Source organism: Anastrepha obliqua, chromosome 5, assembly GCF_027943255.1.
Source record: "Anastrepha obliqua isolate idAnaObli1 chromosome 5, idAnaObli1_1.0, whole genome shotgun sequence".
Taxonomy (NCBI): domain Eukaryota; kingdom Metazoa; phylum Arthropoda; class Insecta; order Diptera; family Tephritidae; genus Anastrepha; species Anastrepha obliqua.
In genome coordinates, this window is record NC_072896.1 from 113,222,725 (window position 1) to 113,238,147 (window position 15,423).

Below are 15,423 nucleotides of genomic sequence, written 5' to 3' on the forward strand. Positions count from 1 at the left end.
CGCTGACTGAGGTCGCAGTCACCTCATCTTGGCGACCAACTTTCGGTTGTCGCAACAGTTGCTTGTTTGGCTGGACCAAATTACCAGCCGTAGATTTGTTAGCCCCCGAATTTTGACTAGGCTTGGCCTCAGTCGCAATTGGGGCTGAAGAGAGGCTCGTCAAGGACGCTGCCTTTATTGCAGAGCTGGAAGCTCCTTCCGGTCCTTTAGTGGAGGAACCGGTCTCCCTGGAATTTTTATTTTTTGATTTGCCAATATTCATTTTGGACCCACGAGTGTTGGAGAAGGAGAAGTCCGCCTACGCATAGCTCCAGTTACGTAGGTAAGGCTAGCTATTACGGAGGGCGCCAGGTATCCGTAAGCTCCGTTTACGACTGAGTTATTTTTGAAAAGGGCCCCCAGCCTGACAGATCCTCGGCACGGGTCGCATTACACCTTGATCCAGCCCTTTACCCCCGACCATGCTAAAGATACTCCGAATGATGTTGTACTATTGAGGAGTAGCGAACACCAAACTTTGTATAATTAACTTAGCTAGGTACCTCCTATTTCAGGACTACTGTGGTACCTATTACCAGCCGGCACCCTCTGGGCGGGTTCAGTGGAGGATTTTTGCCAGCCTTCTGCGAGTTGTACTTTATATACAATTTTTTGCCGTATTGCATTTCTCTTTAAAATTTCTTCAGCAGTCTACTTAATTTTCCTCTTTTCTCCTCTTTCCAGTTATGCCGTTATCATTGGCCTCATAGAAATCCTGTCGCGCCGCTGTATGAAGATACGCGAGTCCATTGAGAACCATCAAAGTGTGGTACTCTCATTATTGGCCACGCTTGGCTTCCTCACGCGCTTCATTGATGTTTGTCCAGCAGGTGAGTCACAAGTGGAGGCGGCAGAGAATGCGCAACAACAAACAATCAAAATCGTTTAACCACTTTTAAACACCAGTAGCTGCAACGTGGTTTCAAGCAGTCGAGAAATACATAAATAAATTTTCTACATTTGTTGCATGTAGTTGGAGACGTGCTGCAACTGCTAAAAGAGCCTTTATGGCGGCGATTAGTGCTTGTTAACATCTACTGACTAATTTCACGTACAAATTTGTTTTATAGTTTTCTATAAATGCATGTTTGAATAACTTTTTTCCTACACACTTACATTAATGTCTGCGGTTTCAATCTTTTGCAGGACCCACAGATACGACGCGTTTCCTCAGCGCGGCAAAATCCACGGAGCTCTTTGGTTCAGTATCAATGCTTTATGCGTGTGTTGTGCCAATCGGTAAGTAGCGACTGCAATAAAAAAAAGTAATAAAAAACAAAAATTGGGAAATTAATTGAGATTTTTGGATAGTGGAAAGTCGATACGTTTTTTTACACTTTTTGGCTGTGATTCATTACTCACTCAGCATTGCTTTTGATAGTCGTATCTCTACTGCCTCACATCTTTCGCACAATCATTCGTCTCAGTACATTCTAATCGAGTGCAAAGTGCATTTTACGGTTGATTGACTTTTTGTCGAATGTTTGTAAAGGAACGTGAGATACGAGCAAAGGCGGAAATTAGTCATTTAACCCTTTTATGTTTTTATTAGCTTCATATCCGGGCAGTGCAAATGTTGCCTGTGGATGAAGGGCTTGAAAGAGTTGCATTCCACTGCAATGTTTTGTTGTAATGCTTCTGTTTAAATTTTTTTCTTTTCTGAAATTCGGACACTTTGCAGGTGAATGCATTCCATCGCGCACAGTTTCATTGGCGGCAGCTACTTTCAATCTATTGGTCTCTATGGCGGTGCTGGACTTGGCGACGTTTCAGGTAAGCAAAGGTGGTGGATTAGTTTGGTATAGAGTAGAAGAAATTTCAATTAAGAACTTAAATTAAATTTGACGCAAATGATATGTAAGAAATTAGGTGGATTATAGAAAGCATTACAAAGCATTTAATTAAATTGTATTAAAACGAAATTGAAAAGTATAAAATTAATAAGCATAAAAAATTAAATAATATAAAATTGATTAAAATACTTGTTTATGTAAAAAAAATAAAAAAATACTAAAAATAAAACCGAGAAGAAAAAGAAAAAAAATTCATAAGAAAAGCAAAATAAAATAAAGAAAAGTAAATAAAATAAAACAAAATTAAATTAAATTGAAAGAAAAGAAAAGAAAAAAAAGAAAATAAAAGAAAAGAAAATAAAAGAAAAGAGCTAAAAAGGCTTAAAAAGCTCTCAGTAATGCATGAAGCACTCGCAAGATGCTACAACGAGCTACTGAAGAATATAGCTGCCATCCCAGAATTTCTTACTGCCGGAGTAACCTACCAGTTTGGATGGACAATTCACGGTGCCCATCCCCATTATATTGAAATGGAATGAATAGACGCACAATTATCCAATTTGTGGTTAAAAAGAGGAAAATTATTTTCTGAAACAGAAGGTTTCGCAATCGCTATCCAGGATCGAGTTATTCCAACAAGAAATTTCCGAAGGTCAATACATGGCGAGGCAATAGAAGATAGGTGCCGAAGGTGCGGCATTTATGGTGAAACAATCGACCATATACTTGCTGGATGCAGCGTACTACCCCCCGTGAATATGTCATGAGACATAACAATATAGCAAAGATCCCCCACCAACAACTTGTGATAGAACACGGTCTCTTACAAGCAGAAGTCTTGTATTTTAAATATGAACCAAAGGCAATATTGGAAAATGCAAATTTTAAACTGTACTGGGGCAGATTTATTTCCACAGATCAAACCGCAGCTGCCAACAAACCTGACGTCATCTTGTTCGACAAGATAAATAAAACAATCGAAGTAATCGATATAGCGGTGGCCCTTAATCGCAACATCCAAAGCACATACTCCGCTAAAATATCGAAGTATGTAGCTTTGGCCATAGAACTTACACCGATGTATAAAGCGAGGGAAGTTAATATAATACCAATAATTATATCTTCTACTGGATTAGTGCCCAAGCATTTAATAAACAACTTGAAGAAGTATGACTGCCAACACCTTTTATTGGACATGCAGAAGTCGACCATACTGGACACATGTGCCATAGTTCGTAGATTTTTAAATATTTAAGCAATAGTAATCGCATGGGCGTAGAACTTGGACTACGCTTCACCAGAGCACAATCCCTTGAAAATTTTATCCCGGATGTGTAATCTCCGGCAATAGCCTAGATGGATTAAGCTCAAATAAAATAAAATGAAATAAAATAAAATAAAGGAAAGTGAAATAAGATAAAACCAAATTAAAATAAAATAAAAGAAAATAAAATATAATAAAATAAAATTAAATTAAATTAAAATGACATAAAATTGAAAAAAAAAGAAATTTAATCAAACTCACATCCAATAAAAAAAATAATAATTAAAAAAAATAAATAAATTTATATAAAAAAACCTAAAATTAAATGAAATAAAAAATTAAATAAAATCAAAATAAAATTAAATACAATAAAATTAAAATGAAAGAAAATCAAAGAAACATTAAAATAAATCAAAATAAAATTAAATTAAATTAAACTAAATTAAATTAAAATAAAACAAAATAAAATAAAATTGAAAGAAACGCAGTACAATGCAGCCAAATAAAATTTTATCAATTTAGTGGCGCGTTTTTCCCAAAAATAGTATAATTTTTTAACAATAAAAATTACTTTCCTCTTACTTTAATCAATTGAGTACGTAATGTTTAACATATTGTATTATGACATTTTTTAAACAAGAAAAAAAAAACAATTTTTTTTTTATTTCTACAGTGACCTGACTTCCTAAGCACAGACAATTTATTATAATATATTCCAATTTTTACACAAAATTAACCAAAAATATTAAGAATATTGTAAACAGATATAATCATACACCTGTTCTCAGAGCAGACCATCGAATTAGATGGTTAATTCGTGCGCCACCTTGTATATAGAGCTACCATCTAAACACCGCTACCATTTTCGTTGCACGCTTTGCTGCATGTCATATTAATCAGGTGGAGTTTTAGCTAGAGCCATCTGCGGTATGTGAACTTCTATTTCATAGGCAACACATGGGCTGAAAAGTCCCTGACCTAATAAAGAAACCACGTTTTTTTGTTTATTCAAAATTAGGTTTATTCGTTAATGTAATTTTCATCAAGAACAACGCAATCATTCCAGCGCCGTTCTGACATTTCAATACCACTTTTGTAGAAGGATTTATCTTTTGCCCCAAAATAGGCCTCAGTTTGAGCAATAACCTCTTCATTTGAGCGAAATTTCTTACCAGCAAGCATTTTTCTGAGGTCTGCGAACAGCTAGTAGTGCTGGGATCCAAATCGGGATGTGGAAAGAATTCGAAGTTGAGTTCATGTAGTTTTACCATTGGTTTGATTGGCTTGTGACTGATTTGTTTTTGGTCAACAGTGGGAAAACACGGCACCCACCTTGAATGGAGCTTTCTCATAGTCAACTGCTCATGCAATATAAAGTCAACAGGTTCTTTTGGTATCTTTACAATGCCCGCTAACTCACGCAACTTTACTTTTCTATCATTCAAAATGATTTTGTGGATTTTTTGATGTTTTCTAGAGCTCCCGCCTCATTTGGCAGCGCCCATCGTTTTATTGTTGCTTCCAATGGAGCGGAGTCCCCATGAAAAAGAGGTGAATGCTATACAGGGTGCGCCATCTTTTATTTCGGTATGTAAACGCTGAAGAACTTTGTCGTTTACCAACCGATCGACCTCAATATACATGTTTTCGATACGTCAATTCAGTACAATTTCCACCATGGATCGCTTTACACCGAAACAACGCGCTGAAATAGTGACGCTATACATCGAAAATAGTCGTTCTATTGTTCTAACTCAACGAGCATATGGCAAAAAGTAACGCGGCAAGCAGGCACCGTCTGACAATACTATTCGTCGTTTGGTGTCGAATTTTTCTGAGCATGGGACAGTAGGAGATCGTCAAAATGTCGTTCATCAACGACTAAGACGTTCCAATGAACTTGTTGAAGCAGTGAGGGAGAGCGTTGCCCAGGAGCCAACAGTGTCGTATCGTCGTCGCGCTCAGCATTTTGGCGTCAGTGAAACCAAAATGTGGCGCATTTTAAAGGGTGATTTAAATTTGTTTCCGTATGAATTGCAATTGACACAAAGAATATTGCCGACAGACCATTCTCGACGCTTGGGATACGGCCAACAGTCGCTCGAATGTTTAACACTGAACCCAATTTTTGGAAGCGAATTTGAATGCCTGACGAGACACATTTTAACCTCTCTGGCAGCGTGAATAAACAAAATTATCGTTTTTGGATGTGACTGTTTGGGCCGGCATTTGCGCCAAAACCATGATTGGGCCATATTTTTACCGAGAAAATAAAATGGTCGATGGAAACCGATATCGATGGATGTTGGCTCATTATGTCTGCCCGCAAATGTTTGAGAAAGGTTTAGACGGTTACTGGTTTCAACAAGACGGTGCGCCATGCCGCACTTCGAATGCAACAATTGAATTTCTGCAACGAAAATTCTCGGGACGGCTAGTGTCAAAAAGAGGCGACTTCGGCCCCCCAGATAACCTGACTTAACGCCACCGCACTTCTTTTCGTGGGGTTATCTGAAAAGTAAGGTTTACGCCAACAAGCCGCAGACTATTGACCAGCTTAAGGCAAACATTCGTGCCGAAATCGACGCTATAAAACCCGAAATGCTTGACAAGGTGATGACAAACGCAGAAAAAAGATCGCAGTTTGTGATAGCTAATAAAGGTGGTCACTTGATATATTGTATAATTGGCGCGTACACCCTTGTTGGGTGTTTGGCCGAGCTCCTCCTCCTATTTGTGGTGTGCGTCTTGATGTTGTTCCACAAATGGAGGGACCGACAGTTTCAAGTCGACTCCGAACGGCAGATATTTTTGTGAGGAGCTTTTTCATGGCAGAAATACACTCGGAGGTTTGCCATTGCCTGCCGAGGGGCGACCGCTATTAGAAAAATGTTTTTCTTAATTTTGGTGTTTCACTGAGATTCGAACCAACGTTCTCTCTGTGAATTCCGAATGGTAATCACGCACCAACCCATTCGGTTACGGCGGCCGTCGGTTTATTAATTATGACATTAAAAACTAACCAAAAAAATTATTAAAATTTGACAAAATTATGCGTAGTCAAATTAGGGGGTCCAAAAAAACAGGGTGACCTGGTGTGTATGATTGCAACCCTCCTGGAGCTCTGAAAAATAAAAATCAAACGGATTCTTAATTACTATAGTTGCCGCTATCGACTGAGCCTTGGACAAGTTAAAAAAAATTGTACAATAAAAAAAAATGTAAAAAAAAAATATTTCAAAGTTATTCATTGTTTTCATATCGACATACCCTGTACTTTAAACTTTGCATTATATGTTTTGTTTTTTTTTATAAAATTGTTGTGATGAGAAGAAATCTTGGGGGTACAAATTAATAATCAATTCTAGTGTTACTGTTAACTGCAACCGTTATTTGAACAAAATTATACAAATACCCTTATCCAGTAATGCGCTCGAGCATAAAAATACGTTAAAAACAGAATACAATTTTGCCCTTTACATAAATACGAAGTCTGTCATGGCACAAAAAGCAGTTCTTCTTTTCAAAACAACTGAATTTTAAAAACTCTTGCAGCCAATTTAAATACATAGCTCCGCAAGCGAGGGAAAAAATCGTCCCACGACACGCTCCACTGACAGTTCAATTGCTTACTTTCGTCCTTCACTTCAACGCCACGCTTATTGGTGTTGGCCCACAACACCGTTATTGGAAGTTATCGTTATTTCTTTATTTGTTTTAAACCAAATGTGTTTGGTAAAGTTTTGCATTTTCCGGAAATTGCAACTTCAATTTAGTTGGTTGCCATTCGAAACAGAGCAAAGGACCTGTGGCATTCAATATCACCCGTAGACCCACAGCGACTCTCGAAACTTTTTCCTAAATTCAATTCGTTTGAGTTGTTGCCTCAATAGACGCTGCTGTTTATTTGCCAGCATAGCTGTGATTGTGTGCGTGTGCTTATCATCTGTAACTTTGAACTGTTTTCGATTTGTCCTGAACTTTATATTCACTTTCATGCCTTTCATATGTGTTTTATTTTAATTTTATTTGTCTTTTTGTTGCCATTCCTTCTGCCTCATCGTCTGCTTCTGTATTTTAATTTTGTAACGATTTTACGTTTGAAAAACTTTCCGAGTGCAAAGCAAAGAAGCGAATGAATGCTTTTGAACAATTTTTTCTGCATTCACTTCTTTGTTTGTTTGTTGATTTGTTTTTTTGTGACTTTGTCAATATGTTGGTTTATTGGTTGGTTGGTTTGTTCATTTGCATGAGCTTGATTTGTTGCTGAAGTAAGGGAAGAACTGAGTTGGTATACCACGTGGGTATTTATTTAATTTTTCAACTTTAAAAAACTATGTGAATAGTAACGGTAGGAAATTTCGCTCGAAAGGTTATCGCTGACTCTGTGGCCTTTGAGAATTATGAGGCAAAAGATAAATTGTTCTGCAAAAGGTATGTCAATATATCAGAGACGAGCTGGAATGACTGTTTTTGATGGAAATTACGTTGATGAATGAAGCTAATTTTGAACAAAAAAAACGTGTTTTCTTTGTTAGGCCCGAGACTTTTCAATCCATGTGTTATACCGTTCAACTTATTCGCGGTGCATCTTGCCGCGTGTGACTGCTATCCGTTTGCCAAAGACAAATCTGCATTAAAAGGAACCAAATTTCAGTCTGTTGAAAGAAAAAGCGTATAATAAAAGATTCGCGTTGTGCATTGTGGAGATAGAGGAGGGGTGTATATTAAAAAATATAAAATAAATATATTGAAAATGATAAAAAGCGAAGTGAAATCAAAATTCATCGTTTTGCATAAAAAGTCTCGCTGTTAACTTGTTGTTGTTGTTAGTATAGCAGCAAATTCTTTATCTCGATGCCTGAGATTTCATTAATTTGCTGCAAGAAAGGCTTACTAAAGGAGCGGAGTCGTGCCCTAGATAGCCCTGGACATTCACATAAGTAGTGAAAAATACTTTCCTTCGCTCCTTCCGCTTGACAGCTTCTGCAGATAGGATTGAAGGGTAGGTTGAGTCTAGTTGCATGATCCCCTACTTTCCAATGGACTGTAAGTGTTGCAGTGATACGTGAGCTGTTTGGCCGAGAACATCCTAACAGATCATTCGTCCTTTGGATTTTGTATGACGGCCATGTGTTTTTTGTTGTAAAGCATGTAGTTAGTTGCTTCCATCTTCTTTCGGCTAAAGCATGATAGTGTGAAGCAATGGATGCTTTTATTGTGTTCAGTGGGGTGGAGACTGCCATCGCCTCTGCTAAGTCTAGTGTCACACAGTGTCACACCTTTTCTTGCTAGCTCATCCGCTATCTCATTACCCCGTGTGTTCCTGTGACCGGGAACCCATATCAAAGTGATTTCAACGCAATGGTTAAGCATTTCCAGCTCCTTTCTAGACTGTAAGACTAGTTTGGATGAAATGGAGTTGGAGTCTAAGGCCTTTATAGCTGCTTGACTGTCTGAGAAGATAGCTACTCTTGCACCAACTTCCTTGTAGAGTTTTAGTGATTTGCATGCTTCTCTGATCGCCAAAAGTTCTGCCTGGAAAACGCCTGCATAGTCAGGAAGTCGAATTGAGATAGGTTGAGCGGCTTCGAATTTAAGCCAGCTCCCACACCACAGTTCATCTTAGAACCATCGGTATAGATTTCGATATCGTATCTTTCAATCACCTTCCCTTTGCTCCATTCGGCTCTCGGTAGAAAGCGCACCGTAAAGTCTTTCTTAAAGTTATGGTCGGGGACAGTGTAGTCTGATCTGTTTTTGAGCAGCGAGAGTCCTTGTAGGAGAATCTTACTGTGACCGTACGACCTTGTTGTCCAAACCTTTAGGCTACCCAATTAATATTAATCACCCTATTGCAAGGTTTATAATTTCTGGAAATGGCGTCGTGCGCCAATCAGTATACAAACAGTCAAGCATTGGAGCGCATAAAGGTTAATATAAAGATTTCCAACATTCAAACTAATTTTTTATTTAAGGGAGTGTAGGCATGAATGTCGCCAGTTTTTGAAGCGTCGTATGAAGGAAACAAAAAAAATTTTACCATTCATTTTTTATCATTTGTTTATTGATTATTAATTATTACATTAGAACTAACCAAAAAAAAAAAATTTATTAAAATTTGACAAAATTATGCGCAGCCAAATTAGGGGGTCAAAAAAAAAACACGGTGTCCTGGCGTGCATGATTGCAACCCTCCTGCTGATCTGAAAAATAAAAATCAAACGCATTCTTAATTAGTATAGTTGCTGTTATCGAATGAGCCTTGGACAAGTTAAAAAAAAATGTTTACATCAAAAAAAAATTGAAAAATAAACAAATTTTGAAAAAAAAAAAAAATTTTATAATAAAAAAAACTGAAAAAAAATTAAAAAAAAAAAAATAAAAAAAATTTTTTTTTGTTTTGCATATTTTTTCAAAAATTCCGATTTTTTTTAAAATACTAAATTAAAAGTTATAATTTCGAACTAGGGTCATCCGATGAAGGACTGCATAAAGAACATCCTCCTCAAACTTGAAGTAAATCGGTTCATTAGAACTCGAGATATCCTTACCGCCAGCTCGAAAAAAGTAGCTTTGTGAAAAACGCGTTCAAAGTTTTCAGACAAGACGAATCGGATCCGATGCTATGGCACCAAAGTCGTGAAATAATAGAAATTAAAAAAAAAATCCTCTCAATGACATATTCTTAAATGTCTAAACTTTGAAAATATGCAAAAAAAATTTCGATGTTTTCAAAATTCTGGCACTAGAATGCCCCCTTAATAAAAAAGTGATTGAAAAGCAAAATTGGGTGATTAATTTTGTGACACTTTGGATAATTTCTTACGAAGCAATATCTCTGGCAACCAGTACAAATATTCGAAAGCTTCTTGCAATCTTCAAAACACTTTTCATAAGCCGATTTTGAAATCATCTACAGCTTCTTCCGCAAATTTTCCTTTATTAATCGCCTTAAAAAGCTTTCCGCGAAGTTATAATTTGAGTTCCGAGATCAGAGAAAGGTTGCATGTTTAATTTTGTGTTATCTTGTAGATAGTAGGTGGAGTCCATCACAGTCACGATTGGCAAATGGGTAACTACCACCCACAAGCGAGCTTGGCAGGCTGAGAGAGGCTGCAGATGGACTAAACTGATGATACCTGTCATGTCCGATCGACTGTTACAAATCCTCCTGTCACTAAGCAGAAGCGACTGCAGACAGCTGGTTGGACTGATGATGGGCCACTTTCTGTGCGAAAGATAGGCACATGGAAAAGATAGACATCTCAGACAGTGCCCTCTGCTCAGCTTGTGAAGAGGAGGATGAGACGGGGGACCACTTCCTGTGTGTCTGCCCCGCCTTCGCTCGAATCAGGTTTGAGGTCTTTGGCACTGATGTGTTAAGAAGCGACCATCTTGGCTCCTTGGCACCACAAGATCTACTCAGATTTCTTCGGAGATTGGGTAGATTTAAAGAAAATCCAAGTGTAGTGCAATTTACTTAATTAATGTCTGAGTGCTGCACTTGCTAGTTGTCCCGACAAAAACAAAAAAAAAAAGGTGGATAAGCTTGAAGAACTCGTTGCGTAAACATTGTTACCTCATTTTCGCCCTTTCAAAAGATTTTCAATTTTTTTTGCTTTTTTGTTTTTTATTCAAAAGATTTTCAACTAATTTTTTTTTTTTTGTGTTTTTTTTTTGGTTTTTTAAGATTTTCAACAAATGTTTTGTTTGTTATTTTTTGTGTTCAAAATCTAGCTTCTAAATACATACACAATTTGCATGCTGCACTGTATGCGGATGTACATTTCGCGAGTTGATTTACATTCAGCTGCCAACATTTCGCATTTCGTGGCAGTATTAATAATTTATTCTGTGTGGTAATAGTTATGTTCTACTTCCACGGAGCACCTTTTCTCCGGCACCGCAACTCGAGTGTCGCTTTTGCCTACGGAAATTTGTAGCCTGAATATTTGACGAGTTAGTGAACTGAGAAGCTAAACTTAACCAAAGGCACTATTGCGCTACCAAATGCAACATCGACTGACTGATTGACTGACTGCTTGACAAACTGATAATCCTGATATACTTGACGCTGTTTGTTAACCGCTACCGCCACAAACATGTGCACACATACATACACACAGGAGTAATGGTGCTTATTTTTGCCCGTGTGTGTGTGTGTAGAGCTCGTATACTGCGTAGTTATCCCTCACTGCTGTGCCATCCCATCAAATGTCAAATGTCGTCTAATGCCGTCGAATGCTAACACACTTGTTCGCGGCATCTCTAAGTAAAATGTCAAAATATTTACCTTTGTAAACGAGCGATCGAACCGCGAATAGCAACTGTCGCGCCTTTTGCCCCTCCTCCTCATGGGCATACTGTTTTCCTCCTTTCTTCTCTTGCTTGGTGTGAAGGTTCCCTCTCTAGCTCTGTTTCGGAATAAGTAGTAAGCTAAAGTTTCTAATACAACTGAATGACAGCAGTTTGTTCTATTTGTTGTTGTTGTCGAAACATTATACTCCTTGTTACTATTTCGCACGATTGACACTTGAAAATGCAGATTCGAATAAGTGAAATATTTAAATTTTAAATTTTTAATTTTGCTTTTTCGCGTTTTCGGCGCGCATCTACAATTCAAAGAGAGATACCCAAGTATGCTAATGAATGTGAGTTTGCTTGAAAGGGTGTGTGAGGGTATGTGCGAGTACAGTTTGTGATGCTCGAAGTGACTGCATAACTATTGGCGGTGAGAGTAAGGTGGGGATATCAAATTGAAGTAGAAATGTGAAGAGTGCAGATTTTGAAGAGATTTTGTGCAAATTTAAAGGGATTGCTGAATGAAGGTAGAATGAAAGTTCTGCAATTATTTACTGCTATTTTTATTATACAATACAAGTTGGCGCAAAATTAATCACCCTATCGAAAAATTTATAATTTGTGTAAATTGTTGTTCAACAGAATAAAACCGCTGCAATTATTTACTGATATTTTTAGTATGCAAGGTGGCGCAAAATTAATCACCTTATTAGAAGATTTGCAAATGCCGTCGAACGTCAATTATATTTGATATTGGTGAACTAAACAGCTGAAGTACGAGCTGAAAAAAAACAAGAAGAACATTGGATGATTAATTTTGCGCCACCTTGTCGAATTCCCACGAAGCATTTATATGATTTAATAAAAAATTATTAACAAAAAGAAAGGAAATTAGATTATTAATTGTGCGCCACCTTGTATAAATCCCTAGAAGTAATATCTCTGATAACCTATACAAATATTCCAACGCTTCTTCCAATCTACAAAACACTTTTCCTAAGCCGATTTTGCGATCATCTACAGCTTCTTCTGCAAATTCTCCTTTATTAATCACCTTAAAAAGCTTTCCTTCTTCTAATTCTTCTTCTTCATCTTTATTGTAGGACTAGGTGCTGTTTTTTCAACGAAGAAAATTACAATATGTTATTGTTTATTTATTTGTTTGTTATCATACGGATCGGTATCTAGGCGTCCGACACTATTGCCAATGCTTTGTCAGTCTTTCTGTTCTTTAAGTTGACCTTTCATCACCATATTACCAACCCATCATCTCCCATTCACTTTACATGCTGGTTCCATTCTTTTCTTCTCTTGCGGCTCCATTTTATTACGTCAGTGATTTCGCACTTCTCTCGTATTTCATCGTTTCGTTTAAGTAAAAAAAGTTTTGCGCGAAGTAATAATTTGACGCGTGGGTTTAGAGAAAGTCAAATGCAGCCTAATCAGTTGAATATGAAGCTTACGAACGTCTTTAAGTTTATTTTGGTCCAATTGTACCCAAAGAGATGTGACGTGAGAGCCATGCATTATTGTGGTGAGTTCTTGCAATGAAAATTTTCCCTCAAACTACTGCAGAGTCTCATTATTTTTAGCTCTGGCGGTGGGAGTTCAAAGTAAACCCCAGTTCTACAAATAATAAATAAAAATAAATAATTGGCGCGTACACTTCTGTTAGGTGTTTGGCCGAGCTCCTCCTCCTATTTGTGGTGTGCGTCTTGATGTTGTTCCACAAATGGAGGGACCTACAGTTTCAAGCCGACTCCGAACGGCAGATATTTTTATGAGGAGCTTTTTCATGGCAGAAATACACTCGGAGGTTTGCCATTGCCTGCCGAGGGGCGACCGCTATTAGAAAAATGTTTTTTTTATTAATTTTGCTTTTACCGAGATTCGAACCAACGACCTCTCAGTGAATTCCGAATGGTGATCACGCACCAACCCATTCGGGTTAAGATAGATAGAGAGTTCATAATAAAATACTCCCCTTTAATCCTTTTATGCAACTTTTATCCATCTAAGTAAAGCTAGCGTGACTTTGGTTCCAAATATTAGACTTTGCTAAATTAAATGGCTTGAGAGTGAGAAGGTCATCCATTTGGAGGCATGAGTTGGAGGTTTCTAAGAACTGAACTAAGTCAAAAATGAAATTTGAAAAGAAAAAGCAACTTTTATTGGAAAAATTCTAATATTTTTATTATAGTAAAGAGTCCTGTGTTTTTAACGAGTACCTGCTGGCGACAGCTCAAATCCACGGCACCCAAAGGTACACGGATCAATTAATTATTCCTCATAACCCAAATAACTTAGGTACCAATTGGCAGTGTGGTATGGACACACTAACCGTCTTGCTAAGGTTCGAGGCCTACTCATACCTCTGCCGTTCTATGGGTCCCGACACCCGGTTGCAATGAAACTCCTCATCGGTCTAAAGCCTACCCGCGCTTTAGGTCTTAACCACGTCCATCACGAAATCCTCCTCGAAGGGCCGTTCCCAAAGAACAGGTCAGAGCGAACTCTGAGGGCTCCTGTTCCCTGTAGTACCGAGTTATGGTCTTCGGTAAGACATCGTACCCGAACACACTGCCAGTTGAGCTTCTATACTGCTCAGGCACTGGTGGACCTAGATTTTAGGCGCCTTTTACGACAGGCATACATTACGTCGGCCATATTCTAACCCCTGCACCGCTGGGGGGTGTATAGTAAGGAGTGTAGGTATGGAGGTTGTGCATAGAGCGCAGTAGCCGCCAAATGAATGTCTCGAGACTGATGGCACTCTTTGATTTTTTAACAGCCGCCAATGTTGGTGATGGCATTAATTATTCCACTTACTAAAATTGCGCATAAAGCAGGGGCTTACGGTAGCTGCATGAGACGGTAAAGGATCTCTTCTGCCCTGTCAGTTCCCTAAATGTGTAAATTTTTTAAAAAATTACAGTTCTTTTTCTGGTGTTGTGAGCATACAAATATTAATCTTTGGTCAAAATTTACTGTCCGGGTAGAAGTGGGGAAATTCGATAGTGGATTTTCAGAATTTATATGCAATATGTGTTCTCAATGTTCAGACACGAGATCTGTCCAACTCCAACGCTGTATGACTGTCACAATAATTCCATTAGACCATAAGAACCATAACAAGGATGATAGATTACCAGGCTTGGCAAATCTGCTGTGGTGAAAAACAAAATTGCGCGAACAACCTCGGCTGCCACGTCACCTGGTACTCGCAAGGATGCTAGATTTACCAGGTTTGGCCAATAACTATGTTGAAAAAGAATATTGTAATCGGGGATTCGGCAGCCGAGTTCTGCACGATCATTTCACAAGCATTTACACCCTCGTCCAACGTAATCTCAGTTTCTTCGTAAATAAACCAGCTGTCATGGCCCTGGTTATGTCAGCCAATCGACTAATTCTGTCAAATTCGTTGAAAGCCGGTTAACGGTCTAATGTTGCCCACAGCTTCTGAATCTTTTCACCATGCTATCAAAATAAGCGGCCTCCTGTAGTATGTTTTGAATATCGTTGGAAAGATTATAAAGATGCCTTTTGCCATCAGCACAGCTGATTGGACAGAATGAAAAAGGCAAGAACGTGGCAGAATATACAGATCGCGACAAATTATAGCACATCAACATTTTTGAAGCTGTTTGGTGGACTAGTTTTCTTTATTTTTTTGAATGTTTATTATTTTTGTACAAAAGTCGAGCCTATTCTCTAACAAAAACCATAAAAGGCCAATTTTGAAATTTTATAAAAAATGAGCATAATTTCACAAGCTTTGCATCCCATGCCACGATTTTTATTATAATTAGAATACTAAATACGACTTTACTGTTGCGCGTTGATTTAATTATGCAATGTAAATAGAAAAAATAAAAATAAAAATATATACATATATTAATGTAAAAACAAAAACAAAACCGCGCATACCACCTCGGGGTCAAAGCTGTCGTGTGCAGTTCACCTTCTAGTCTTCATCCCCACAATATTCATTTCCTCTACAATTTAACCGTACTTCCTCTG

The 15,423-nt window shown here is 37.9% G+C and overlaps 1 protein-coding gene across 1 annotated transcript in view; it reads left to right on the forward strand.

The window, feature by feature from the left end:
* Positions 1-727: 727 nt before the first annotated feature.
* The window catches only part of LOC129247152 (uncharacterized), a 29,048-nt gene continuing 14,352 nt past the window's right edge, over positions 728-15,423 (forward strand). Inside the window, exons 1-3 of the mRNA XM_054886112.1 lie at positions 728-869; positions 1,186-1,278; positions 1,721-1,812. Of these exons, the coding sequence (XP_054742087.1) occupies positions 770-869; positions 1,186-1,278; positions 1,721-1,812 (285 nt within the window). The 5' untranslated portion in view covers positions 728-769. The remainder of the gene's footprint in view (positions 870-1,185; positions 1,279-1,720; positions 1,813-15,423) is intronic.